The sequence below is a fragment of the Perca fluviatilis genome, chromosome 14 (genome assembly GCF_010015445.1).
Source record: "Perca fluviatilis chromosome 14, GENO_Pfluv_1.0, whole genome shotgun sequence".
Classification (NCBI taxonomy): domain Eukaryota; kingdom Metazoa; phylum Chordata; class Actinopteri; order Perciformes; family Percidae; genus Perca; species Perca fluviatilis.
In genome coordinates, this window is record NC_053125.1 from 7,833,154 (window position 1) to 7,859,980 (window position 26,827).

At 41.1% G+C, this 26,827-nt stretch overlaps 2 protein-coding genes and 1 non-coding gene across 5 annotated transcripts in view; all 3 read right to left on the bottom strand.

The window, feature by feature from the left end:
• Window positions 1-1,875, bottom strand: part of kirrel1a (kirre like nephrin family adhesion molecule 1a) — a 37,750-nt gene extending 35,875 nt beyond the window's left edge. For all 3 annotated transcript variants that reach the window (XM_039823090.1, XM_039823092.1, XM_039823089.1), the window contains exon 1: window positions 1,582-1,875. In XM_039823090.1, the coding sequence (XP_039679024.1) occupies window positions 1,582-1,627 (46 nt within the window). In that variant the 5' untranslated portion in view covers window positions 1,628-1,875. The remainder of the gene's footprint in view (window positions 1-1,581) is intronic.
• Window positions 1,876-4,067: 2,192 nt separating this feature from the next.
• On the bottom strand, window positions 4,068-4,141 carry trnar-ucu. Its single transcript has one exon. It is a non-coding gene; the product is annotated as a tRNA-Arg (tRNA).
• Window positions 4,142-7,813: 3,672 nt separating this feature from the next.
• Window positions 7,814-26,567, bottom strand: LOC120573451 (interleukin-13 receptor subunit alpha-1-like). Its single transcript, XM_039823186.1, has 8 exons — window positions 26,255-26,567; window positions 22,041-22,140; window positions 13,995-14,185; window positions 13,085-13,212; window positions 10,589-10,709; window positions 10,217-10,307; window positions 10,056-10,131; window positions 7,814-9,821 (listed from the first exon to the last, which is right to left on the bottom strand). The coding sequence occupies exons 1-8, from the start codon at window positions 26,316-26,318 to the stop codon at window positions 9,729-9,731; spliced, it is 864 nt and encodes a 287-aa protein (XP_039679120.1). The 5' UTR covers window positions 26,319-26,567; the 3' UTR covers window positions 7,814-9,728.
• Between the last annotated feature and the right edge of the window lie 260 nt (window positions 26,568-26,827).

Consider the following 26,827-nt stretch of genomic DNA (forward strand, 5'->3'; position numbering starts at 1 on the left):
GTGTGTGTTTGTGTGCTGCGACGATCGCCACATTGTGTCATATTACGTGTGGCTTCACGGAGCGCCTGATTTGTCGATGAAAAGGAGCCTACTGTGTATAGATTGCGGTGTGCTTGCGTGAACCCTCGACAACACATCTACGGGTGGGTGCTGAGCACGGCAAGACTGGCTGAGCGACAAAAAAACCTGGCAGACACGGTGACATCATCCCTTTCCATACCTTCCCATCCCCGAACACGCCCCCCCCCCCCCACCTACGATGAAGTGTCCGGCCAGCCGCCAGCAATGAATGCACGCTCCCGGTCGGCCAAGGTAGACAATAGAAAGGAAACAAAAAAAGGGGCGGTTTGCTGTGGCTGTGTGGCCACGACGGCATATGCCTCGATCAAACAGGTAGCTTATAAAAAAAATAACAACCATCCTCCTACTTCAGCCTCCTGTCTCCCAGCAACTCGGCTACAGCTGTGATTATCATAAGCCAATAGCCTACCTGGCACCCCACAGGTACTGGAGGGGGGGGGGCAGATGCATGGGGCGCTGCTGCTGCAGCTGCTATACTGCACACGCCTCATTGTGCTGTTGAAATGCACAGAGAGGGTGAAAACGGGGCTTTGTGTTCAAGCACACAGGTAGGACACAAAGGGGCAGGAGCAGCAGAGGGGCCGTGTGTGTTTGTGTGTGTGTGTGTGTGTGTGTGTGTGTGTGTGTGTGTGTGTGTGTGGTGTGTGTGTGTGTGTGCCACCCCTCTATTCTCTGACGCTCACACGCGCATTTCACATCTCAAGAGCTTAATTTGTACCGAACCCCTGTTCCAGACATTGTTAGCACAGCTATAAGCCAGCTAGGACCACTGACACAATGACAGACACAGTGGCCACGGCAAACCCCCCTCCCCAGGATCAGCACAGGGGGGCTGGTAGCAGTGGTAGCAGTGGTCTCAGTGACTGACAAGCCATTCAGATGCGATAGCAGTGTGGAAGTGCTGCTGGCATGTAGAGCAGCGCTGGTCAATCACTGTCATTCCCGTCACGTCCTCGGCGCCTTCACCACGGCCCGGGCCGTCTGAATGTACCGCCATGGCGCGGGGTCCGTCATATATGCAAAAGGTCATTAAGGCACCCTCGTGGGCGCGCGTCACGTTCAAGTTGGACGAACGCACGCGCACACAGGGAACGCGTGTATTCGCACAAGTTGTAGAGGCGCGCGACAATGGTCATATTTAATTTAAATAAAAAAAAATGTAAAAAAAAAAGTGTGGTGATCTATTGCTGCGGTGCGGACACACACGCGCTCACACGTAGCTGCACGTGCACGCATGCGCGCACACGCACGCCTAAAGGTGATCCATTGCTGCGGTTCATCAAGGGAATGCTATGAAATCACGTTATGTGCCTTTCTCTTTTTCTCCCTGACACACACACACACACACACACACACACACACACACACACACACACACTTCTGAAGGAATGCTAGCGGCGGGCTCTGTCTCTTTTAAAGCCTCTGTAGTTTCACACAATATTCAATTCGAACATTATTTGCCGTGTATAATGCGCCAAAAAGAGAGAAATGCAGTCTTACCAGTTTGAAAACTCAACGCCAAACTCAGGAGCAGCAGCCTCTGCATGGTTCAGCCGACCAATAAGTCCGTTATTGGCTCAAACCTCCGTGAGGAAAGCATCAAAAAGCGGGAGTTTACTGACTTTATTAATAATTACACAAAAGAGCAATAATCCTCCTGCGTCTGTCCCTCCTCGTTTGTCCCCTGACTCGGCTTGGACTTGCTCAGCTTTTACACCATTTCACTGCTTTTTTTTTTTCTTTCACCTCTCTCCTCTCCTTCGCTCTCCAGTCCGTTTTCTACTCTACACTGAGGCGGGAAGCTAGCGCCAGTGACACAACAAACTTCCGGTCATGTCTTCAAAGTAAAACCCACATTGACGATGATTACACACTGGTAGAGAATTTTAAGTAATTGCAATTAGTAAATCATAGACATTCCCAGTAATGGAATGCATGTCATATCATATAAACAAATGTGGTATTCATGTAATAAATGCATAATACTTTTGTTCTAGAGCCTATTTACAATGTGCATTGTGTTTCAGAGGTTGAATTAACGGCATAGGGTTTTTTTTTATATATAAAAATATATCCTTCAAAATAAAAGCCCACATGGGTTTTGTCCTAAAACCAAGTTCTTCCGAACTACGAGGATGACATCAGCGCAGTGACCTACTGTGTAACCCAGAATCTCTTCTGGCAATTCTGGCTTATTCGGGCCTTTTTTTTTTTTTGAGGCTTTAAGGGGCTCGTAGCTGTTAACTCTTATTATGAGTTAGCGTATACCTGACAAATAAAATAAAAGTTCACCCAATGTGACCACGCTTTACTTCCGGTGTTGTCCCCGCTGTAATCTCTCTGACTTGACGTCATATTCTCATTAACGGGGCATTCCTCTCTCTCTCTCTCTCTCTCTCTCTCTCGTCAGCAGCACCACAGCACTGCCCCCTTTTTCTCTCTCCCTCTGGATCTTGCACAGGCCAACACCGGCAAAAAATTTAAAAAAAAAAATACATCATGAAATAAAAAGACAGACCAGCTTAGAGAGGTCTAATAATTGTTGACACATTTGCTGAGGTCGGGACTGCTTGGTTTCTGTTGTTCACAGTATGCCAATTCGGGACAGCCTTATCCACCTCATTTCATCATCTATATTTAAGAATGATGCGGATGTTACATTTACAATGTAAATAGAGTGTAGTGATCCACGCACACACACACACACACACACACACACACACACACACACACACACACACACACACACACACACACACACACACACAAACAGGTAGAATAAAAGCACTATAGTTAAACTATTAGAGGAGATGCTTTTTGCTGTAAGTAGTGAGTTATGGGAAAGAAATCAGCTACTGTAGGAATATTCACAGACACCATTACTGGTGGCTATTTAATGGAATAAGGCAGTGATGTCACTATGATGAAATAGCCCGAACACACGATGAATAAACAGACCATGACATGTCCTCATTCCTGTCACATAATGTAGGCTACAGATTTTGGTGATGGTCCCCCCGTGATACTGTAGCTGTCACAGCTCAGTGGGTCTGCACAGTGAAGCCGGTTCCTCTCGTCTCAGACCAGGGCAAAGGGAGGGAGGGAGAGGGGGAGGACTTACTGATCCTGGAGCGCCCCCTTGCGTCCTAAACCCAGGATGACCTTGCATGGTCTCCTGAGCGCAGCTGGAGCAAAGGATCCCAAAATATCTGCGCGCACACGGGGGATTGAGATGTAATCCTGATGAGAGATGGTGAACCGTTCTAACCTGAGATACTCATCATCTTTTTTTTGTATTTACAACATAGGTTATTTGGTTTTTATGCATCTTTAATGACGGACAAAAATCAGCAGGGGCGTTGTAAATAAAAATTCATATGTAAAGGTATTATCAATGGTTCGTGAATAACTTGGGTCGTTTTGGGGAAAATAGCCTATATGATATATAGTCTAAATGTTTTATAATTTCATATTTTTTTGTGTGAGGTTAAATACTACGTTATAATTGTGATTATGGACATAGGCTGCTGAAAAAAAAATACATTTAGCACACTGTCAAATGTTAAAGTTTTGAGATATAAGATATAGCCATTTTACTAATGTGAATATGTCAAATCTCTTTTTTTTCGGGAGAGATCCAGCTCAAAAAGCAGAATTAAGATAAGAAAAAAAATGCAATGTAGAAAACAACAAGGGTTTTAAGGAGATTTAAAATCAAATGTATTAGACTATAGAACAATCAGGATCATATGAGTATATATGTTTTTATTAGTTCTAATGTACCAGAAGAGAGTAACTGATTCATGCTTGGAAGAAGAGGGATGGGAGAGTGTTCCAATTGAGTCACTACAACTCACATTATTGCACGGACAGTGATTATCGACTATTACGGCATAACAATCTGCAACCAAAAACATCATCATCATCGTTTCCATCTGCTAAAAAAAAATGACCGCAGGTCCGCCAGTGTGGCATACAGAGTGACTCATCTCTGCCGGGACTCGAACCCGGAGCCTCTGGATTAGAAGTCCAGCGCGCTATTCCATTGCGCCACAGAGACTGCGCCAGGATGAATCGGGCCTTGCATGGTTTACATACATATATATCCTCTCACATCGCTGCTCTCGGCATCCTCGCAGCATCAGGACCAGTCTGAGCCGACATGTTGGCTATTGCCGGGGCCGACCGCCAGAGGGCGCTGCTGCTACACTCTGGAGGTGGGCGAGTCCCTCGGAGGCGAGTCAGGTCAGCTGTGGTTAGCTGGCGTCCAACAGGAAGTCCAGAGCTCGGGTCGCTACAAAATAAAAGTCGCCGTATCTGCGTCACTGCGTGTTAATATGGCTACGTAAACCGAGGCTTTGATTTTGAAAGGGCGCCAACAGAAATCTTGCTTCAGTCAAGCTAACTTGACGCTCGTCGCTCAAATAGCCTAAACAGAGCCAAAATGGTGCCTATCGGAGCTTTCTTTTCCCCGTGTCACATTGAAACATTAATTAGGCTATAGCTTATTTTATTTTACTTATATTATTTTTTTAATAAAATAGGTCTGGTTCAAGATAGCCGGTGCTGCAGCCATTTTGGACCAATCCACAGAGGAAGAAAAAAAACGTGTTTCTAATTATGGAATAATGGCGGCGGATGTTGCTATAACACTGGGCCTACTGGAAATATAGCTGAGTGAAAATATGTAAGGGGTTTATTTTTATTTGATGGAAAATATACATTTTACGGCCATTTTTACACTTCGTAGTCTTGGACCCATCGCTTCGCATCCTCCCCCACAGGCCTATCAGTGGAGGTCCTTTATATGGAAACAGTGCAGACCTCTCACTGTCGCTGTAGAATGTAACACTAGTGGGGTTACACCACTATTGCATCAGCTAACCCCATCCCACCCATGCCCTTCACCACAGTGTGACACCATCATTCCTTTCTTCTCTTCTATTCGCTCTCTCTGTATGCCAACGTTACACCTCTCATGTCAAGGACACCCAAGTAGGAACCAGAAAGTCCGTCCCATGCTGCAGGCTTTGGTGGAATATTGTGTAACTGGAGATGACGACCATAATGAGGTCTTAAACTTGTCTTGGTATTTCACCAGGGTCAATGCATAAGGGAGAGTGGGGACGGTTGCAACAACGTGTGGCAGTTGCAACATTGCCGATTTCTCCAATCAGGAATGAGCTAGAGTCATGAAAGTCCGAATGCACATGCTCAGTAGGCCCCTCCATCTGTCCGGAAGTTAACAGCCACATGTCATCATCGTTCCTTATGGGAGAACTGAAATTCAGGATGAAAAAGTAACTTTTTTACGACCTGATTTTTTGTCATACTGTCTAAACCAGGGGTCTTCAACGTTTTTAGGCCAAGGACCCCTTAACTGAAAGAGAGTTGGGCGCAGGGACCCCCTACTACATATATTGTATAAAATGAAGTTGCATATTAAACTGGGCCTGAGATAACATGTAGGAAGGCCTAAAGCCTTTATATATGCTTTTTTGCATATAATACTTAGCTATTAAAATAGCCTAATAATTGTTGGCATGCTTTTATAAATCATGTTTTATTGTTAAAGATGCATGTGGAAAATCACATCTGTGGATGGCTACCTTAGTGACTACCTTACCTATAGGCCAGTAAGCAGTGGAGGTTTATATTTGCTAATAATATGTTAAATTCATGTTAAGACTTAATTTTTATTTTTTACTTTCAGAAATTGACAATAATTTGGATAATCTGCATTGACTCTGAGGACCCCTGTTGAAGATCCCTGGTCTAAACTGTTTAAGTATTGATCTTTATCGTAATATAGTTTGAATGTGCAGTTTCTTAGCTCTTAACAGACTTAAGTACCATGTGTTAAAGCTAATGTGTTAGGCTAGCATCACTATTTTAAGATGGCTTGAGGAGGGGGGCAGTTGCAACTGTCCCTCATGACAACAATAATGACAATTAGATAAAATTGACATAAAATGCAATTCAGTGGTTTAATAACTCTGGTATCAAATAAACTAAAAAATATTTGAATAATTATGCCGAGTATGAGTTTTATTACATCTAAATGACTGTTGCAACTGCCCCTCGGTACTGTTGCAACTGTCCCTATATATTTTTCAGGGTCCATTTAAGTACAAATTACTTCCAAATTATCATATGTACACATGTTGCAGCAGTATGGGCAGGTAGGTGACACATATATGGGTTTAAAATATATATTATTTTGTCTTTCTAATACAAACAGTTGCTGAGAAACTGAAGGAAATGTAAAAAGTGTTGCAACTGCCCCCACTCTCCCCTAATCCTGGCAGAGCCTCGATCCCCTTTAGTCTGCCACGCAGTCCACTCACCCTGCAAATCACACAAAGCAAAATAATCCAGCCTATAAATTTATATTCCATGGGATTTTTGGGACAGAAATGACCCACAGTCAGACACAGGCCTCAATGAGATGGAATCTAGCCCGTCTACATTACACCAACGAGCTGCTCTTTTTTCTTTCTTTCTAGAAATGTAGGCCAGCTATTGTTCAACTGCTCTTGAAGAAGCCACAGGATGTTTAAAATTAAGCAATTTTGATTCCAGTTTCGAAACTTCCGTGTTTGGGAAAATACTGAAGAAATACTTGGTTCTCCACAAATTTCACTCTAAGACTGAGAAGAACTGAAACTTGCTAGAATCGTTGGCAGTCTTTACTTATTTCATCTTTTCTTAGAACGTATAGTATCACTTTCAGTTCTGTTGAACGCGCTAATCTCATAGTCTTGATCTGCCCTAAATGAAATTTGGCTCAGACCGGAGTTCTTGTTTGTTTTTTTGGTGTCAGAATGTCCAGGTCTGCCTGCCCACATACACTAGGCCTGTGCTCTGCAGCCGGGTGGTGACCTATGTGTCTGTGTCAGGACCAACCGTATTCTCCATTCACGAATTACCTTTAGGACACATAACACACTGACTTAATGCATATCCTGTTGCAACAGTTGGTCACATTCAAGGAATTGACACAAAGATGACAATCGCTACAGCCATGACTCGCAAAAGTCGATATTGCGAAAGGTTTTCTTCAACTAAATTCAGGTCAATATTGTCAAACTGCGATCATACAGTAGGCACTGATAATGTATCCCCATGTAAACTCTTATTCCACTCTTATCGCTCTACTCTGTAGGTATTCAGAAATTGGTCTAAAAGGGAAAAGGGCAAATATGACAGAGGGAATAAAAGAATTATTAACAGGATACCAGTAGAGGAAAGTAACAAAGTACATTTATTCTGTACTTACAGTAAGAAGAGTTGTACTTTACTTGAGTATTTCCATTCTGTGCTGGTTTATACTTCTACTCCACTCCATTTCAGGAAATGTACTGTTTTTTTCTTTCTCCATGACATTTAGACACACAGACACTTATAGTTACTTTTTACATAAAAAAAAACATGATTTTACAGTACTATATTACTAAACTAGCCAGTATTACACAAATTAACATTAATAAAATGCCCTTACGTGTATTCGTTATAGTGATACAAACGGAATAATACAATTATCTATATTAAAACACTTTAAAATGAGTGATTCTGCTTTTGATCCTTTAAAATTGCAGAAGTATGATCAGCAAAAAGTACTTTGCTAAGAATACTTTTCAATTTTTTTTTTTTTTTTTTTACTTAAGAAACATTTCAAATTCAGAGCTTTTACTTGAAGGATTACAGAAAAAAAAAAGTCTGGTACAAAATCCCCCCTTAAAACCATAATGTGACTTTATTTTCACAGAGTAAACACACAAGATATACTGTGGTAACAGTAAAGGCAATTCTACAATTAAAATGGGTTTTAAATTCTAAAGTGAAAAGTCCTTTAGAGGTGCTGGTAGGTACATGTTCTTCCTTTCTTCCTGGAGGGAAACTAGCTGTTTCCAGTATTTATGCACTGCTGGTTCCAACTAGACATATTTTCCATGTAGATGTTAAGAATGGTATCAGTTCTTATCATCTAACCCGTGGCAAGAACGCGAATGAGCATTTGTTTTCTTCTCAAATGTCAAACTGTTCCTCTAAATCAGCAACAGTGAATGCTTGATATGTGATGTAAACAGATACAGATTTTAAAATTTCGCATTCAAAACTTATATACTTCGTTAGATTTATAAACCATCCAAAAGCAGCACAAAGGCATCTAACCTTCTTGCTGTGCTGTTTAGCGACAATATTGATACCTATTTCTACCGGAGTGATTCTATCATTTCACATAGCCCTCGACAGAAAGAAAGAGGCTGGTAACAGTTAGAGCAGATAGGCGCTTCAGCCTACTGTCCCGGGTGAAGAATACATTCAATAGAACTGCATGTCTGTGTGCAAATGCATAACCGACCATGCAAGTTTCAGCTCTATAAACAGGCGTATCAACGCTAAATATGAATATCTTTTTTGTTTTTAAAGCTTATTTTTTGGGGCATTTTGACACGCAGCAGAGGGCAGCAGGTCGGATTCCAACCCGCGCCGCTGCCAAGGACTCCGCCTACATGGGGAACATGCTCTTACTGGGTAAGCTAGAGGTCAGGTGAGCCAGGTGTTCCCCTGGCTTTTGTCCAAGCTGATATAAAAATAAACAGGCAACAACGCTATGGGGAATTCTTTGTAAACCACATGTGGTTTTCAGAGGACTTGTAGTGCGAGCGTTCAAGTCCTCTGAAGGCCACACCTTTATAGAATGGCTCCTTCATGAAAAGAGCAACAGCTAACGACTTGCTCTACAAGTAAATGATCAATGATCAATGATCAATGATCAACAGACAATAAATGGATATATAAAAACAGAGAAAAAACAGCTTGGTTAATGCTAAAACAATGACTCAATTATCCCCAAAAAAGTTGTAGAAAAATAAATAAATTCTGTTTCTGAATAGGTTTTGCTTCAGCACCTCTGGGGGAACACATGGATGTAGAGAAGTATAAAAGTACTTCTTCTTGATAGTCACACTTGCACACATTGATTGTTCATGTATTGTTCTAGTCTTGTTTGTCCATATTTAATGTTTTATTTGTTTGTATTTGTCTAGTCCATGATATTGTCCTGTAAAAATGTGTGCCGAAATTGTGTTCAATGTTCTATGTTGCTGCAGAACAGGAACCTGCCGGAAACCAGTTTTTAAACGGAGTCAGGCCCGTTTATATTGTAACTTAATTGTTGCTTTTAAATTTTCCTGTTTAACAAATGAAATGAACTTTTCTGCATGCCGCTAAAGACCTGCCCTACTCTGATTGGCTAGTACTCGTTGGCTTCTTCGCAAGAACTGAAAGAAAAAAAAAATAACGCTACCCGAGCGGGCTCAATAGACCATGGCAGGCTTAATGGTGATATGGCACACTGATTAACAAGAACATTTTAACATGGCACTTTATATTAAAAAAGGTATAAAAATAATTAAAAGTAAGCTTTGTGAAGTTGGACTTTGAACTACATCAGTTTGAGAACAATGAAGAGGGAAGCAGTAGCTACCGCTGTTTGTTTGTTGATGTGTCCCTTGACACACTTGGCTAATCATCTCCTGCATTCATCAGTTCAACAGTTAGCTCTCCCAATGCCTTTGTTTAGCCAGCACAACAATAAGGTGGGCGACGTTTTTAGCTGTCGCCACTTCAGAGACGTGACGTTAGTCCAGTTTGTTGATTTGGGGCTCTTCCACCAGAGTGATTTTACAGTTGTCTTCTTCCTTTGCCGGGATGTACAGGTTGCAAACAGTGCTCTGAGGAAATGAAGAAGTAAAGAGAGGGCCAAACACCAGTGTGGCATTTTATCATTTTATCATACTGTATGTTCCTATTTTATCATACTGTATGTTCCTATTTTTGGGAAAGACGGCAAATAAGCTTACTTCCCAAAATTGTCATACTATTCCTTTGATAGCTTAAGGAGACATGAACATCTGGAAGTAACCCCAGGCCTAATATAAAAAAATCAAAAAAAATAAAACATTCACCTTATTGTTGTTGTCATAAATATCGCTGATGAGGTCCCGAGGTTGTGGTACTTTGGGAAAAATACGTTCCTTATTCCTGGACAGAGAGAGTTCAATATCAGAGGCAAGCAAACAACTAAAACCAATAGGAGCCACGCAAAAATACAGAAGACTTCACATACTTCCTGAAACACACAAAAACCAGGACTGCCAGGCCGGCGAACACCAACGGGACGACAATGCCAGCATACACCCAAGGACTGGTTCCTACATCTGCACGCACAAACGTCAGCAACATTATGATCGTCTCAGAGTGACCCAAACAGCTACAGTGTTTTCAAGTTACAGTCCAAATCCCCTGTTTTTACAGACTATTTAAAAAGCAAGTGGCGGAGGACATATTAAGATCCTTCACTTTTGCTAAAAGTACCGATACAACATTGTAAAATGATTTGAGATCAGAGTCTTTGAGGAGTCCTTTTCAAATCCTACACAGAGGGGCTCTAAACTGCTGGGCAGTACAAAATAAACAGATAGAGAGACGATGAGCATACCAAAATACTTCACATCGCTCCATGGGGTCCATCCTCCAGAACACGTTGCTTTAATTTTAATACTGTACGGACAGTGAGGGACCAGGGCCAAGGATGTTTCATTTTTTTCAACCTCTTTAGTCTGGGAGAAAATGAAAGCACAACTGTTAACAGCGTCTAATCAATTAGTTGATTAATTGTTCCAGCACAATAATTAATCTGACAATATGACTTCCTGAGTAAACTATGGCCATAATAATAATAATAATAATAATAATAATAATAATAATAATAATAATAATAATAATAATATGAAACTTAGGAAAATATTGAACCACTGCTGTTTGACATCATTTTGAAATGGAATTTATAGATTTGAAATGTGGAGGAGAGGGCATTCTTGGACCACATATCGGTTACATAGCCAAGCCTATTCAGTGCGAACATTGTTGGTAATTTAGACACAGCATGTTGTAGTGTTGTAGACGTGATTTGGGGATATGTGGTAAATGTGGAGAGGAGATGCGCAGCGGCAGAAACTGTGGGGAAGAAGCCGTGTGTGATCGGTGTGGGAGGAGTCACGAAGCAGGACAAGCACACGGTCCAAAGAGAAAGAAAGAGACGGAAGTCGTAACAATCAGGTTCGAGGGAGAAGGTTGAGCCATGAGGAAGCAGCTAGGAAGGGAGGAATTCAAGAGGTAACGGAGGACAAATCAGGTAGGGAGCACGACGATGAACACTGTTTGTGTAACGGCAAAATGAAGTTCCTGGCAATGGGGAGTCCAGCTGTGATGATGAGGCAGGAAGGAAATCTGAGAAAATAGAAATGGGTTTTTTTTTCTTTGTTTTGGGGTATTATGGGAATTACTGGAATGGAAGTGTGGGGGCTGTTGAGAGAACCTCAGAGCCTATGAGCGGTGGGGAAGAACTTTTTCTTTGCTTTCTTTTCATTTTATTAAACTTGGATTAGATAAGGAGAACGGAGGCGTATTAACAACCCAGTAGGAGGCCCTAATCCAACATTTTGGCTGCAAACCGCCTCTAAAAAAAACAAAACCAAGACTTAGCTTTGAAATGTATTACTTTAAAAACCAACAACTATATGACTTTATGTATTTGGATTTATGTGGTTTTCCATGCTCTACCATTTCCAGGTAATTGAAGGTTTTTTCAGGGTAGAAATGAGGATAGAAAAATATAGCTGAGGCTGATTCACGCCCCAAACCGGCACCATCAGACAACCGCCTACCAAGAGCCTGGGTCTGTCTGAGGTTTCTCCCTAAAAGGAGGTTTTCCTCACCACCCGAGGTTTCTCCCTAAAAGGAGGTTTTCCTCACCACCCGAGGTTTCTCCCTAAAAGGAGGATTTCCTCACCACCCGAGGTTTCTCCCTAAAAGGAGGTTTTCCTCACCACCCGAGGTTTCTCCCTAAAAGGAGGTTTTCCTCACCACCCAAGGTTTCTCCCTAAAAGGAGGTTTTCCTCACCACCCGAGGTTTCTCCCTAAAAGGAGGATTTCCTCACCACCCGAGGTTTCTCCCTAAAAGGAGGTTTTCCTCACCACCCGAGGTTTCTCCCTAAAAGGAGGTTTTCCTCACCACCCGAGGTTTCTCCCTAAAAGGAGGTTTTCCTCACCACCCGAGGTTTCTCCCTAAAAGGAAGTTTTTCCTCACCACCCGAGGTTTCTCCCTAAAAGGAGGATTTCCTCACCACCCGAGGTTTCTCCCTAAAAGGAGGTTTTCCTCACCACCCGAGGTTTCTCCCTAAAAGGAGGATTTCCTCACCACCCGAGGTTTCTCCCTAAAAGCAGGTTTTCCTCACCACTGACTCACTGAATGCTTGCTCTTGGGGGAATTACTGAAATTGTTGGGTCTTTGTAAGTTATAGAGTATGGTCTAGACCTACTCTATCTGTAAAGTGTCCTGAGATCACTCTTGTAATGATTTGATACTATAAATAAAATTTGGATTGAATAACCTCTTTAGTTCTGCAGGTATTTGGTATACACCAAAGTCACAAATTCAGAATCCTAAAACCAAAAACTTTAGATTGTTTTTGAAAGTGCACCCCTTTAAAATGTACCCTTTAGAGCAGGGGTCTTCAAAGTTTTTTTAGGCCATGGACCCCTTAGCTTAAAAAAAAAAAAAGAAAAAAGGAGGGAGCAGGGACCCCTTACTACATACGATGTATAAAATGTACCCTCGGACCCCCAGTTGAAGATCTCTGCTTTAGAGGAGGCTTTGTATTGGAGCAATATTTTTTTACAAGTGGGTCCGTTCTTTTCGTTTTTAGGTCTTTGCAAATGTTTTTAGGGGAAAAGAAAATGCCTTCTACACGTTTAGACACGTTAGATCTGAGGGATACACATTATACATTTTGACAAAGAAACAATGAGTGTAAACATAATTTTTTTTTTTTTGTGGTCTACACAAAAACGGACAAAAAAAAATAAGACCCCGCTTGAATTTAAAGACATTTAGAGACGAACATCTAAAAGGTTGTCCTCGTGTGTCTCTTACCTTTGATTCATTACACTCAGTGTAATTTATTACATATGTCCAGGTCGCTGGGATGTCAGGAGGAGTCCAGCTGATAAGGAATTGATCCCCAGTTTTAGTGACTGTCCAATTAAGGGCAGGAGGCCTCACTGCATGGAGACAGACATTAAAGAGATATAGTAGCTACAATCCAGTCATACACAATCAGGGCTGAACGATTAATCGCTTTCAATCGCGATTTGAAAGAATGCGATTAGCTGATTAATCGTACGTGAATATCTTGTTGAATGTTTGGTGTAACAGTTGGTTCAATATTTTTGATTCCGCTTTTTTATCATTATATGTACTGTTATTTCATAAGATAAATGCTGGAATAATGTTACCTATCACACATTCAACGTTCCACGCTTAATAAAAGATGAACACTTATTGCTGGCAATTATTATCTATGTTCTCATCCCTGCATAAGAATAAAGAGTTTTTTAAAGAGATATTGAACTTGAGTTCAACTTTTTATTTATTTTTTTAGAATCGTTATCGGCAATATCCGGCAGACAAATAGCAATTTACCCCCCCACAATTATTAAATAGGTCTCTCTTGAAAAATCCCTTTCAGACCCACACATATTTGCATGTGTTGTCCAGAGTTGTACGTTTTGGATTCATTATATCAGAACGTGCGGCACACACACACACACACACACACACACACACACACACACACACACACACACACACACACACACACACACACACACACACACACACACACACACACACACACACACACACACACACACACACACACACACACACAGAGAGCACCTTCTCCTATAACTCTGAAAGTGAATGGGGAAGTGTGAAGTGTTTCAACAGACAGTTTCCTCCATAGGAGTCTTGCTACTTAATTAGTACCGGTTAGTCCACGTACCATTCTCTGAAAAAAAAATTTTCTCAAGGGGTTTCATGGCGTTGTTGAGCGTTCCATTTATCAAGATAACGATGGACTGGAAAATGTTCGCCTTCAGATCAAAACCAGTCCTCACCCCATCAGGGTAACGGTACTCTGAGCACTGTAAGACAGGTGAGTCGACAGGGTCGGAGAAACTCTCATTCCATAACCTTGGAAAGATAAGAGGAAAAGGTAATTTACTTTCATGCTGCACAATACAATAACAAACACAATACTGAAATCCTAAAAGAAGTACATGAATGAATCTATTCATTAATTAATTTACAAATATTTAATAAGCCCAATTCTTCACAGATTATGCTAATAAAAAAAACGACATGAAACTGTTGAATAAAGTTAAAGGAATAGTTTGACATTTTGGTGGGATCAATACCACTCTTGTGTAAAATATGCAGCAAGCGCCAAAAGATGGTTAGCTTAGCTTAGCATAAAGATGGGAAAGGGCAAACAGCTAGCCTGGCTCTGTGTAGTTTTTTTTTTTTTTTTTTTTAATCCCTACAAAAACCTAAGTATGAAAACAGGAAGTTAGGTGGTGTAACCATTTCTTGGCCGGTTGCAGTGGCATCCTGGAGTCTCCGCTGGTTGCCTGGCAACCTAATGTGGACGACAAGTCTCCAGAGGGTCACTGCAGCTAGCCAAGAAATGGTTACGCTACATAAGGTTCAACTATCATGTCCATTGTCTGTTGATGATTTTCTCGATTAATCACTAAGTTGTTTGGTCTATAAAATGAGACGACGTCCTCAAATGTCTTGTTTTGTCCACAACTCAAAGATATTCAGTTTACTGTCACAGAGGAGAGAAGAAACCAGAAAATATTGATGTTTAAAAAGCTGGAATCAGAGAAATTTTACCTTCTTTTTGTTTTTTTAAATGACTCAAACCGATTAAACGGATTTCAAATCAGTTGGCGATTCATTTAAGACAACTAATCGATTAATCAATTCATCTTTTCAGCTCTAGGTTGAACTATTTTATGCATTTACAGAGTTTTCAAAACTTTATGGAGAAGTCTGAAGCTGGCTGGTTGCAATGTCTTATCGTTTAAATTTACTCAGATGGTATGCATTCATTTAACCATGTGGATTTAGAAATAGGCTGATCCCAGAGCAGTCCCCAAACACATGATAGTGATTTGCTGTCGCTCTGTCCCACTGCATGCTGTCTGCCTCACCCAGGACTGTTGAAGCGCTGGCGTCAGCAGCAGAGTGACAATCGGGAGAGTCGGGACTTTTCCCGGTGGGCTCGGTAGTGTTTTGAGGCCGCGAGGGCCGGTCTGATAATAGTTATACATTGCAAGTTCTTAGCAACACCATCCGGCGGCCTGGTGTGCGGCCACTGGCCAGCCGCTGCCCGCTGGTCGAACTGTGCAGCCTCTGCTCAACCCGTACGGAGGAGCCCCAGCAGCCTCTTATTTCAATACAAACACAGGCTGATCACAAAGCACTAACGAAGTGCAGGTCACAACCATGTCTAGGATTTTCAGAAATATAGGGGGGGGGGGATCAGTGAGCTCAGATGGGCCGATCTGGAATCTTCTCCTTATGAGGTCATAAGGAGCAAGGTTACCTCCCCTTTCTCTGCTTTGCCCGCCCAGAGAATTTGGCTCACTCATGAGAGAGAGGCATCATGGCTTTCAAACGAGCAAAGTGGCAGTTGGTCAAGGCCACACCCCCACCCTCCACCTTGCCCCCCCTCTCTCCTCCTCAATAGCTACAGACAATAGCTACACATACTAAGGAAAGCTCATTAGCCGCTTTCCGACCAAGTAGTTCCAGGAACGTTACAGTGCCTTGCGAAAGTATTCGGCCCCCTTTGAACGTTTCGACCTTTTGCCACATTTCAGGCCTCAAACATAAAGATATAAAACTGTAATTTTTGTGAAGAATCAACAACAAGTGGGTCCCAATTATGAAGTGGAACGAAATTCATTGGCTATTTCAAACTTTTTTAACAAATAAAAACTGAAAAAGTGGGCGTGCAAAATTATCCGCCCCTTTACTTTCAGTGCAGCAAACTCTCTTCAGAAGTTCAGTGAGGATCTCTGAATGATCCAATGTTGACCTAAATGACTAATGATGATAAATAGAATCCAGCTGTGTGTAATCAAGTCTCCGTATAAATGCACCTGCTCTGTGATAGTCTCAGAGGTCCGTAAGTGCAGCGCAGAGACATCATGAAGAACAAGGAACACACCAGGCAGGTCCGAGATACTGTTGTGGAGAAGTTTAAAGCCGGATTTGGATACAAAAGATTTCCCAAGCTTTAAACATCCCAAGGAGCACTGTGCAAGCGATAATAATATTGAAATGGAAGGAGTATCAGACCACTACAAATGTACGAAGACCCGGCCGTCCCTCTAAACTTTCAGCTCATACAATGAGAAGACTGATCAGAGATGCAACCAAGAGGCCCATGATCACTCTGGATGAACTGCAGAGATCTACAGCTGAGGTGGGAGACTCTGTCCATAGGACAACAATCAGTCGTATACTGCACAAATCTGGCCTTTATGGAAGAGTGGCAAGAAGAAAGCCATTTCTTAAAGATATCCATAAAAAGTGTTGTTTAAAGTTTGCCAAAAGCCACCTGGGAGACACACCAAACATGTGGAAGAAGGTGCTGTGGTCAGATGAAACCAAAATCGAAATTTTGGCAACAATGCAAAACGTTATGTTTGGCGTAAAAAGCAACACAGCTCATCACCCTGAACACACCATCCCCACTGTCAAACATGGTGGTGGCAGCATCATGGTTTGGGCCTGCTTTTCTTCAGCAGGGACAGGGAAGATGGTTAAAATTGATGGGAAGATGGATGGAGCCAAATACAGGACCATTCTGGAAGAAAACCTGATGGAGTCTGCAAAAGACCTGAGACTGGGACGGAGATTTGTCTTCCAACAAGACAATGATCCAAAACATAAAGCAAAATCTACAATGGAATGGTTCACAAATAAACATATCCAGGTGTTAGAATGGCCAAGTCAAAGTCCAGACCTGAATCAATCGAGAATCTGTGGAAAGAACTGAAAACTGCTGTTCACAAACGCTCTCCATCCAACCTCACTGAGCTCGAGCTGTTTTGCAAGGAGGAATGGGCAAAAATGTCAGTCTCTCGATGTGCAAAACTGATAGAGACATACCCCGCGACATTACAGCTGTAATCGCAGCAAAAGGTGGCGCTACAAAGTATTAACTTAAGGGGGCTGAATAATTTTGCACGCCCAATATTTCAGTTTTTTATTTGTTTAAAAGGTTTGAAATATCCAATAAATTTCGTTCCACTTCATGATTGTGTCCCACTTGTTGTTGATTCTTCACAAAAAATTACAGTTTTATATCTTTATGTTTGAGGCCTGAAATGTGGCAAAAGGTCGAAAAGTTCAAGGGGGCGAATACTTTCGCAAGGCACTGTAGTTATAGAAAAAGTCCACTTCTAAGCAGATCTACTAACTACTCTCCCCAAAACCGTTTTTTTCCATTTGCATTCACACTGGCCAGGTGGCCATAGGGACTGGTAGGAGGAGTAAGGGAGTAATGCAAGCAAGGCAACGGTCTTTATAGCGTTAAAATCAGAAAACACATACACCAAAAAAAGTATGAACTAAATACTAAATCTAATGTATATAGCATATGTGTCATAATTTAAACTAGTATCCTGAAGAGAAACGGGTATCTCTCTCACCCCCGCCCCCGCCTCTGCCTGCTGCGCTGTGTACGTGTGTAGACGTGTGTGTGTGTGTGTCCACGCTTGTGGAGTTTAAATCCGAAAAGACAGTTAACCACAGGTTCCCGTTATGGACATGTGTTGTGATATTTAAACAAACGATCTGTCAACGCCGAAAGACCTCCAGCTTACAGCGGGCTGTGTGTGTGTGTGTGTGTGTGTGTGTGTGTGTGTGTGTGTGTGTGTGTGTGTGTGTGTGTGTGTGTGTGTGTGTGTGTGCAGGGCTCTCACTAATTTCGGTCTTTTGTCACGCACTCCCGCCACACATTGTATTTCTCTTGCAGAAAAACTATTTATAATAAATTGAATATGCCGCAGCGCCCAAAATGTCTCTGCCGGCGCCGCTCTCACTATGGAACCGGCAGGAATAAAGCGTGTCTCCCCTGGAGTTCTTAGTAGAGCCTGCCACTTATCAGCCAATCAAAAAAAAGAAAGGGGCTATACAATAGCCAATCAGAAAATAGCATTATTGTATCTGCGTAAGATTTAACGCAACAACCAATGGAAAAAAAGCAAAGAGCAGCGTACGGCCACTTCCCTAAACGTTCGCTCATTCAGAGACCAGAGACCCAAACAGGGCTCTGAGTCTGTCAGATGGTCTGAGATCTACCTCCAAAACTCAGATAACACAGATATATTTTGAATGTGCACAAAGTTTTGGACATGAGCAGAAATCTTGCTCAAACAAATCTGAAATATTATAGTCCAGGGGTTTATTAATTCATTAAAATGAATGAATTTATCATTGACGTGAATTATTGTCATATGCACATTTAAGGAGTTTAGGCTACTTCCTCAACAAAAGATGGAAAAGAAAAGGGAAGAGTAAATGATGCTAGGCTGTGCAGTGTGCTGACTCAGATATAATTAGAAAAGCTAATCTACAGGAGAATAAATAGATGAAAACAATACAGAATGCCTGAGAGCCTTACTGCAATATATTCCATTATGTTTTTATATTTGGATTATAATCTATGTGTACCTTTTACATAAAGATTTCCAGCATCAATTAATTCAGAAAAAGGTATAAATAGGTGCATACAAATTCACCAGAATGCAGGAAATGAAGAGTTTAATGCTCAAATTTTCAGTGCCATGTGTCAAATCTTTTCTTGTGTAAATCTGAGCAATTATTAAAAATAACATAAAAAATACTAATAATAATATTATTAATGAAACACCCCTATTTTTTTTTTTGGGAGGGGGGGATGTCACTCTTGCCTGTCTGCGAAACTTGAGAGCCCTGTGTGTGTGTGTGTGTGTGTGTGTGTGAGAGAGAGGGCTGAGCAACCTCCAGCTTACAGCGGGGTCTCTGAGCGTGACTGGCCGAGCGACGAGCTAGCGGCCGGGGCAGGCGCCTGCTGGCTGTCTCCTCACTTCATGGAGCTTCTCAACTCCGAAAACTTTGAAGCAAATTGTCAATTCAGCATCAATTTTTGCAAGACTGCCTATATTCAAAATCTAAACACTTCATTTCTCGCCTAAAACGTTGTCAGAAATGAATTTAGTGATGAATAAGATGGCTAAAATTGTCCCGCTGTTGGTCTGTCTGTACCGGAAACGCGACCCTCCTTGACCTAGGTTCCTATGCTGAAAAGGGAACAGCGAAAAGACCCTTCCCTGAAGTAGGAGCTGAAAGAGTTACAGGAACTGCGGTCAGAGGAACTTAAAAATCCCCAAACTGGTCAAGTCGGAACACGAGGAAAAAAGGGTTCTAGGAATTTTATGTTCTAGGAACTGCAAAAATCCCTCTGGTCGGAAATCAGCTATTGTGGGACTGGCTCTAGTGTCTGTAATTCTGCACAAAGGCAGAATTTCGGGAAAGAGACTTCAGATACAGTATTAGGGGACCACTAAGGTCTATATAAAAGAGACTTCAGATACAGTATTAGGGGACCACTAAGGTCTATATAAAAGAGACTTCAGATACAGTATTAGGGGACCACTAAGGTCTATATAAAAGAGACTTCAGATACAGTATTAGGGGACCACTAAGGTCTATATAAAAGAGACTTCAGATACAGTATTAGGGGACCACTAAGGCCTATATAAAAGAGACTTCAGATACAGTATTAGGGGACCACTAAGGTCTATATAAAAGAGACTTCAGATACAGTATTAGGGGACCACTAAGGTCTATATAAAAGAGACTTCAGATACAGTATTAGGGGACCACTAAGGCCTATATAAAAGAGACTTCAGATACAGTATTAAGGGACCACTAAGGTCTATATAAAAGAGACTTCAGATACAGTATTAGGGGACCACTAAGGTCTATATAAAAGAGACTTCAGATACAGTATTAGGGGACCACTAAGGTCTATATAAAAGAGACTTCAGATACAGTATTAGGGGACCACTAAGGCCTATATAAAAGAGACTTCAGATACAGTATTAGGGGACCACTAAGGTCTATATAAAAGAGACTTCAGATACAGTATTAGGGGACCACTAAGGTCTATATAAAAGAGACTTCAGATACAGTATTAGGGGACCACTAAGGCCTATATAAAATAGACTTCAGATACAGTATTAGGGGACCACTAAGGACTATAGAAAAGACTTCAGATACAGTATTAGGGGACCACTAATGTATATAAAAGACTTCAGATACAGTATTAGGGACCACTAAGGTCTATATAAAAGAGACTTCAGATACAGTATTAGGGGACCACTAAGGTCTATATAAAAGAGACTTCAGATACAGTATTAGGGGACCACTAAGTGTCTATATAAAAAAGAGACTTCAGATACAGTATTAGGGGACCACTAAGGTCTATATAAAAGAGACTTCAGATACAGTATTAGGGGACCACTAAGGTCTATATAAAAGAGACTTCCGATACAGTATTAGGGGACCACTAAGGTCTATATAAAAGAGACTTCAGATACAGTATTAGGGGACCACTAAGGACTATAAAAGAGACTTCAGATACAGTATTAGGGGACCACTAAGGTCCTATATAAAGAGACTTCAGATACAGTATTAGGGGACCACTAAGGTCTATATAAAAGAGACTTCAGATACAGTATTAGGGGACCACTAAGACCATATAAAAGACTTCAGATACACTTAGTGGATCACTAAGGCCTATATAAAAGACTTCAGATACAGTATTAGGGGACCACTAAGGTCTATATAAAAGAGACTTCAGATAGAGTATTAGGGGACCACTAAGGCCTATATAAAAGAGACTTCAGATACAGTATTAGGACACCACTAAGGTCTATAAAAGAGACTTCAGATACAGTATTAGGGGACCACTAAGGTCTATATAAAAGAGACTTCAGATACAGTATTAGGGGACCACTAAGGTCTATATAAAAGAGACTTCAGATACAGTATTAGGGGACCACTAAGGTCTATATAAAAGAGACTTCAGATACAGTATTAGGGGACCACTAAGGTCTATATAAAAGAGACTTCAGATACAGTATTAGGGGACCACTAAGGCCTATATAAAAGAGACTTCAGATACAGTATTAGGGGACCACTAAGTTCTATATAAAAGAGACTTCAGATACAGTATTAGGGGACCACTAAGGCCTATATAAAAGAAACTTCAGATACAGTATTAGGGGACCACTAAGGTCTATATAAAAGAGACTTCAGATACAGTATTAGGGGACCACTAAGGTCTATATAAAAAGACTTCAGATACAGTATTAGGGGACCACTAAGGCCTATATAAAAGAGACTTCAGATACAGTATTAGGGGACCACTAAGGTCTATATAAAAGAGACTTCAGATACAGTATTAGGGGACCACTAAGGTCTATATAAAAGAGACTTCAGATACAGTATTAGGAGACCACTAAGGCCTATATAAAAGAGACTTCAGATACAGTATTAGGGGACCACTAAGGCCTATATAAAAACATCCAAAGAGCACCATGTCATGGGACCTTTAACAGACAGTGTGTGAGTCTAATGATGGAAAGCCAAAAAAGAAAAAAGGTAAAGGTGGCTCTGAGATGGTCAGACTCCAAAGGAAAAAAAGGGATCGTGTTGCTGTGCTGTGTGTTGTTCATTCATTCACCGGACCCGCAATTTAGCATCAATGTTACCCTACATTCACTTGGGACGAGTCTGACTCGTATGTGATGAAACCAAAATGAACCGCTGTATATCAGGAAATATTGCAATCGGATACACTGTGTAATAGTGAGTTGCAGTTTACTAATATCACTCTGAGGCAACTTTGGATCTACAGCATTGCTCACCAATGTCCTTTTGTTAAAAAACAACAACAACAACAACAACAAAAACCACATACTGATAGTAAAACTTTAGATCTGGCGCAGGACTGCACGGGACCCAGGAGCAGTGAGCTTGATTAGCGGAATGGATGTAGCACTGCACATCCTTCACCAGCTCTGAGAGGAAAAGAGACACATAAACTCATCTTAATAAACAGATACGCTGATCAAAACTTCACAAATGTGTGTCCACTCAAAAGCATTCAAACTTTGAGAACAAAATCACAGTTTTAAAAAAAACAATGTGGAAAGTTTCTTTTTTCAAACATTAAAATATGTCTGAAAAAGGTACATTCAAATGAATCTAACATTTTAATAGCAAAAGATAGATTGGCCTATTTGTGTTATTTTTTTTTTTTTAAACAACAGTTAATATACACATTGAATGCAAGCTTATAAGTAAGGTAGCCACTATGGTGGCCATACAGTTAAGCTTAAGGGTTCACCGCCTATTCATTTTCATCCACCGGGCCGTTTAATGCAACTTAAATTGCATACAGTACATGTAGCAGGGGGTCCCTACTCTGTCTCTCTTTCAGCTAAAGGGTCCTTAGTTTAAAAACGTTGAAGACCCCTGTCATAGATGACACTGAGAGCCCCCAGGGGAATGTTCGGACCATATGGGTATTTTTCTGTTTCAGAACTGAGAGCACTACAGTTGAATAAAGCTCATTTGGGTATACAAAAACAAAACAAAGACAGTCTCCCAATCATTGTCTATGGAGCAGCTCCAGACTATTTAAAGTGCTCATATTATGCTAATTTTCAGGTTCATAATTGTAATTTGAGACATTATCAGAATAGGTTTACATGGTTTAATTCTCAAAAAACACCATATTTTTGTTGTACTGCACATTGCTGCAGCTCCTCGTTTCACCCTGTATGTTGATCTCTCTGTTTTAGCTACAGAGTGAGAGCTCACAACTTCTGTAACATCTTTGTTGTCAGTCTCACACATAGACTCTATGGTCTCACATGCGCAGTACCTAGGTAAGGACTACATGAGCTAGCTAGCGGTTTCTCTAACTTCAGTCAGTACAAGGCAGGATTAGCCGGGAGACTTCTTCTAAACGAGGGCGCACTTCATACTTTGTGTGGAATACCTGCAGAACAGGGACATGGAAGTAGTTCTATACAATTTATTTTGTACATTAGGGTGAATTTGTGTGTGTTGTAGCAGTGTTTTGCCATTGAAAACAGGCTAACTTGCTAGCGCTAGCATGCTAACGGTTAGCCCCCTGGGCCCCTCGTCTCGGCTAGTGACGTAAAAAGCCGTGCAGATTTTGACCAGATCACCCGGAGACTGAAGGCAGAAACCCGTATCTCACTCAAAACAGCATGGGTGGTTTTTTTTTTCAAAGTTTGTATGCATGTGGAAGCACCAGAGACACAAAATAACACCCCAAATCCCAGAAAAAGTGATTTCTTTTCATAACATGGGCACTTTAATGACATCACAAATTTGAGACTTCCTTGTCTGCTACGTGGCTTTGCCAGACAGTGGATCATGTTCGTGAACTAAGCAATATCACATGAGAGGGAGTGCTGGACTGAATTGGACTGAATGTCCTCACAGCTGTGGTTGCCTCGGGCACTCGGCTGATGATCACGGCCCTGATTCACTACTAACACTGAGGGGTGATAGAACTTTTGTACAACCGTTCCACATACAGGTAACATTCTCCATGTATTAGTTAACAGTAATAAGCCAAAAACGTGATTTGTTTAGGCTACTTTATCATTTCTTTGGCACCGCCAACGCAAATAGTTCCAAAACTGGACTGGGAATGTTGCCAAGCAACACATACTGTAAGCTGTTTCCTTTGTAAACAGAACTCCCTACTGCTCCATGTTACTGCAGCTTCTCTCCTTCCCTTCATCCTCTTCTGACAACCATTCATAAATTTAATTCAAATGTTACTTGTGGAAATATGTGCATCTTTGCGGTGCCACGTTTCTTACAATCTAAGATAGGATGGTCTATATCCACGAGCTTCCACTTCTGGGATTGCTTGGTTGCTGCCGGGGAACTCCGCCGATAAACCAGAGCACGTTTCTCTCCCATCCCAGAATGCTGTGTGGACTAGCCAGACCCTCCTCCGCGGCGCTGTGGAGGAGGGTCTGGCAAAGCGAGACTAAAGATAGTAGGGCTGCGTATTGGCAAGAATGTGGCGATACGATACCTATCATGATACGTGGGTCACGATTCAATACATTGCAATATATTTTGATACTGTGCGTAAGGCAATATATTGGGGGTTTTTTAAAGTATAATTTTAGAAAAACTAATATTAAAAAAAAAGACACGATGTGAATAAAAGTCAAAGAAGTTTACTTTAGGTAAACAATTCAGTACAAGGAAAATCAAACTGCCAGTTTGGGATTGTGGTTCACAGGTTCTTAGTGAGAAAATGTTTATATGCTAAAGTAGGTTTACCCGTAGCTACATTGTTAGCTTCTAGCAAAAAGTCAGGCACTGTTAGGCACTGCTAGGCGAGGACACAAGTGGTGCATCTCAGTATAGCCATCTAGCAGTAGGGGGGTTTAAACACAACATAAACCACTATCTTACATGAATATTTTTGCACGTAAACTAAAAAAGGCTAACGAGCGTTAAAGGTCCCATGGCATGAAAATTTCACTTTGAGGTTTTTTAACATTAATATGCGTTCCCCCAGCCTGCCTATGGCCCCCCAGTGGCTAGAAATGGTGATAGGTGTAAACCGAGACTTCAGATACAGTATTAGGGGACCACTGAGGCCTATATAAAAGACTTCAGATACAGTATTAGGGGACCACTGAGGCCTATATAAAAGCATCCAAAGAGCACCATGTCATGGGACCTTTAATGTAATGAACAGCTATTAGAACACGTGTAAAGCCGAGTTATACATTTATACAGTAGTTTCAATCTTAGTGATGTTATAATACTGTATCGCAGCACTCATGGAATGCCTTTTGTCCAATCAAATTACTCGGTCGGAACTGCTGTATAATATTGATTGAACATTCCTATGCCGTGGAAATAATATGTTGGAATTCTTATTTTAGGTGGTGTTCCCCTTTAGAATCGATGAGATCTGATTCAGTGCCGTGTAGGCCGCCCTACAACAAATAACAAGCTCTCTGTGTGCTGGTGACCCACAGCATTCAGCTGGTGCCATTTTTATTTAATTTTTTCGCCCCTGCCTTGCACATAGCCTGAGTTTACCACTGGAATAAATACTTTATTCTACCTAAATATATTGATAGAAAAATAATGGCAGTTATTTTAATATCTTCCATGTAATTGTGAATTATTGCTTAGTATTCATCACCCTTCAAGCCATGTTCTGAGTGTTGCCGATGCATAGTTTGTCCACCGGAGGGCGCTCTACAACGTCCCTGTTGGCAACACTCCTGTTTAACCCTCTAAGTTTCATATCTTAAGTTTGTATTTTGTATTTTATACATTTTATTTATCAGAACTTTAATATATTTTGATGTTCCTCTGTTCTGTTGTTACAATAATACAAACAAGTTAATTTTGAAACTGCATTATCATATTATTTTAGTGAGGACTCATAAATAACTACAAATAACTAATGTTAGGGAAATCTGTTTATGTCTTGTTACGCGTTTCTGGATTCTTTTAAAAATATATATATATATCTGCCGATATATCGGAATATCGGATTTTTAAATCACCAAATATTTGTATCGATATCGGTAGGGCTTTAAGTAAAACTGCTTGATTTTGAGTCTGTATGTAGTAAAAGTTGTCCTTAATTTAAAAGCATCAGTCAAAGTCAGGAATTATGGACCAGTGTGTTTTTACAGCACCTTATGTTTAAGAAACAAAGGCTTTTTTTTAAAAAACGTGGGACTTTTATTTTGGAAATTTTCTGAATTGATTACTTGACTTTGAGTCTGAGTAGTCAGAGTTGTCCTGGACTTAATATCAGTAAATGTCAGGATCTATTATTTTTTCCCCAGCAGTCAAAGAATATAGCAATTTATGTAAGGGACACAAGTAACATGTGTGACACCATGAACACGTTAACGTTTTATATTTTGACGTGGTCACAGTGAATACCATATGTGACGCCACAGCCATAGCTCCTGGGAAACACCGTTACGTAGGCTATGGGGGGGGGGAAACTGGAAAATCCGTCAAGGGAGCATATGTTGATAACACAAACGAAGGAAAATGTAACACGAACATTGTTATATATAGCCTGTAATTTCTTACCTTGTTGGGATTTAACCATTATTAGGAGGAAGCTTAACGTCAACAAGTCCAAACTTTGAAACATCCTGCTTATCCTGTTTGAGTCTCAATCCCTAAATTTCTTTTTTCCACATCGTTCGTGTGTGAGGAGTAAAACGTTTAGCTCGGATAATTCCCGCTCCTGACGACGGCCGTGTGGCGTCAGCTTGTCGCCACGGTGTCTACAAAGTAGGACAGTAAATGTCCGACTTTTAATCTGCTTTTGCTTCCTGCCTCTTCGAAGGAAAGCATGAATACTGTTGGAGGTTGGAAAATGGGCGGGTTGCCTCATTTTCTGCCAGACCATTCACTTGGGGCGCGCGCGGAGGCACTCATGCACGTACGCACAGAAGCCACAAGCGTAGCCTACTGATTGCAACATTCTTTTACTATAAATGTCAACACGCTGCGCAGTATGGCAAACCGTTTTAACGTGTAGTCGAAACGCACTCCTATCCTACATTTTAGATATTAGCCATATTCTCCTAGTCAAAATCATGTCTTTCACCAGTCCGAATGGTAGTTAAAGCCATCCACAATAACATTCTCATTGGT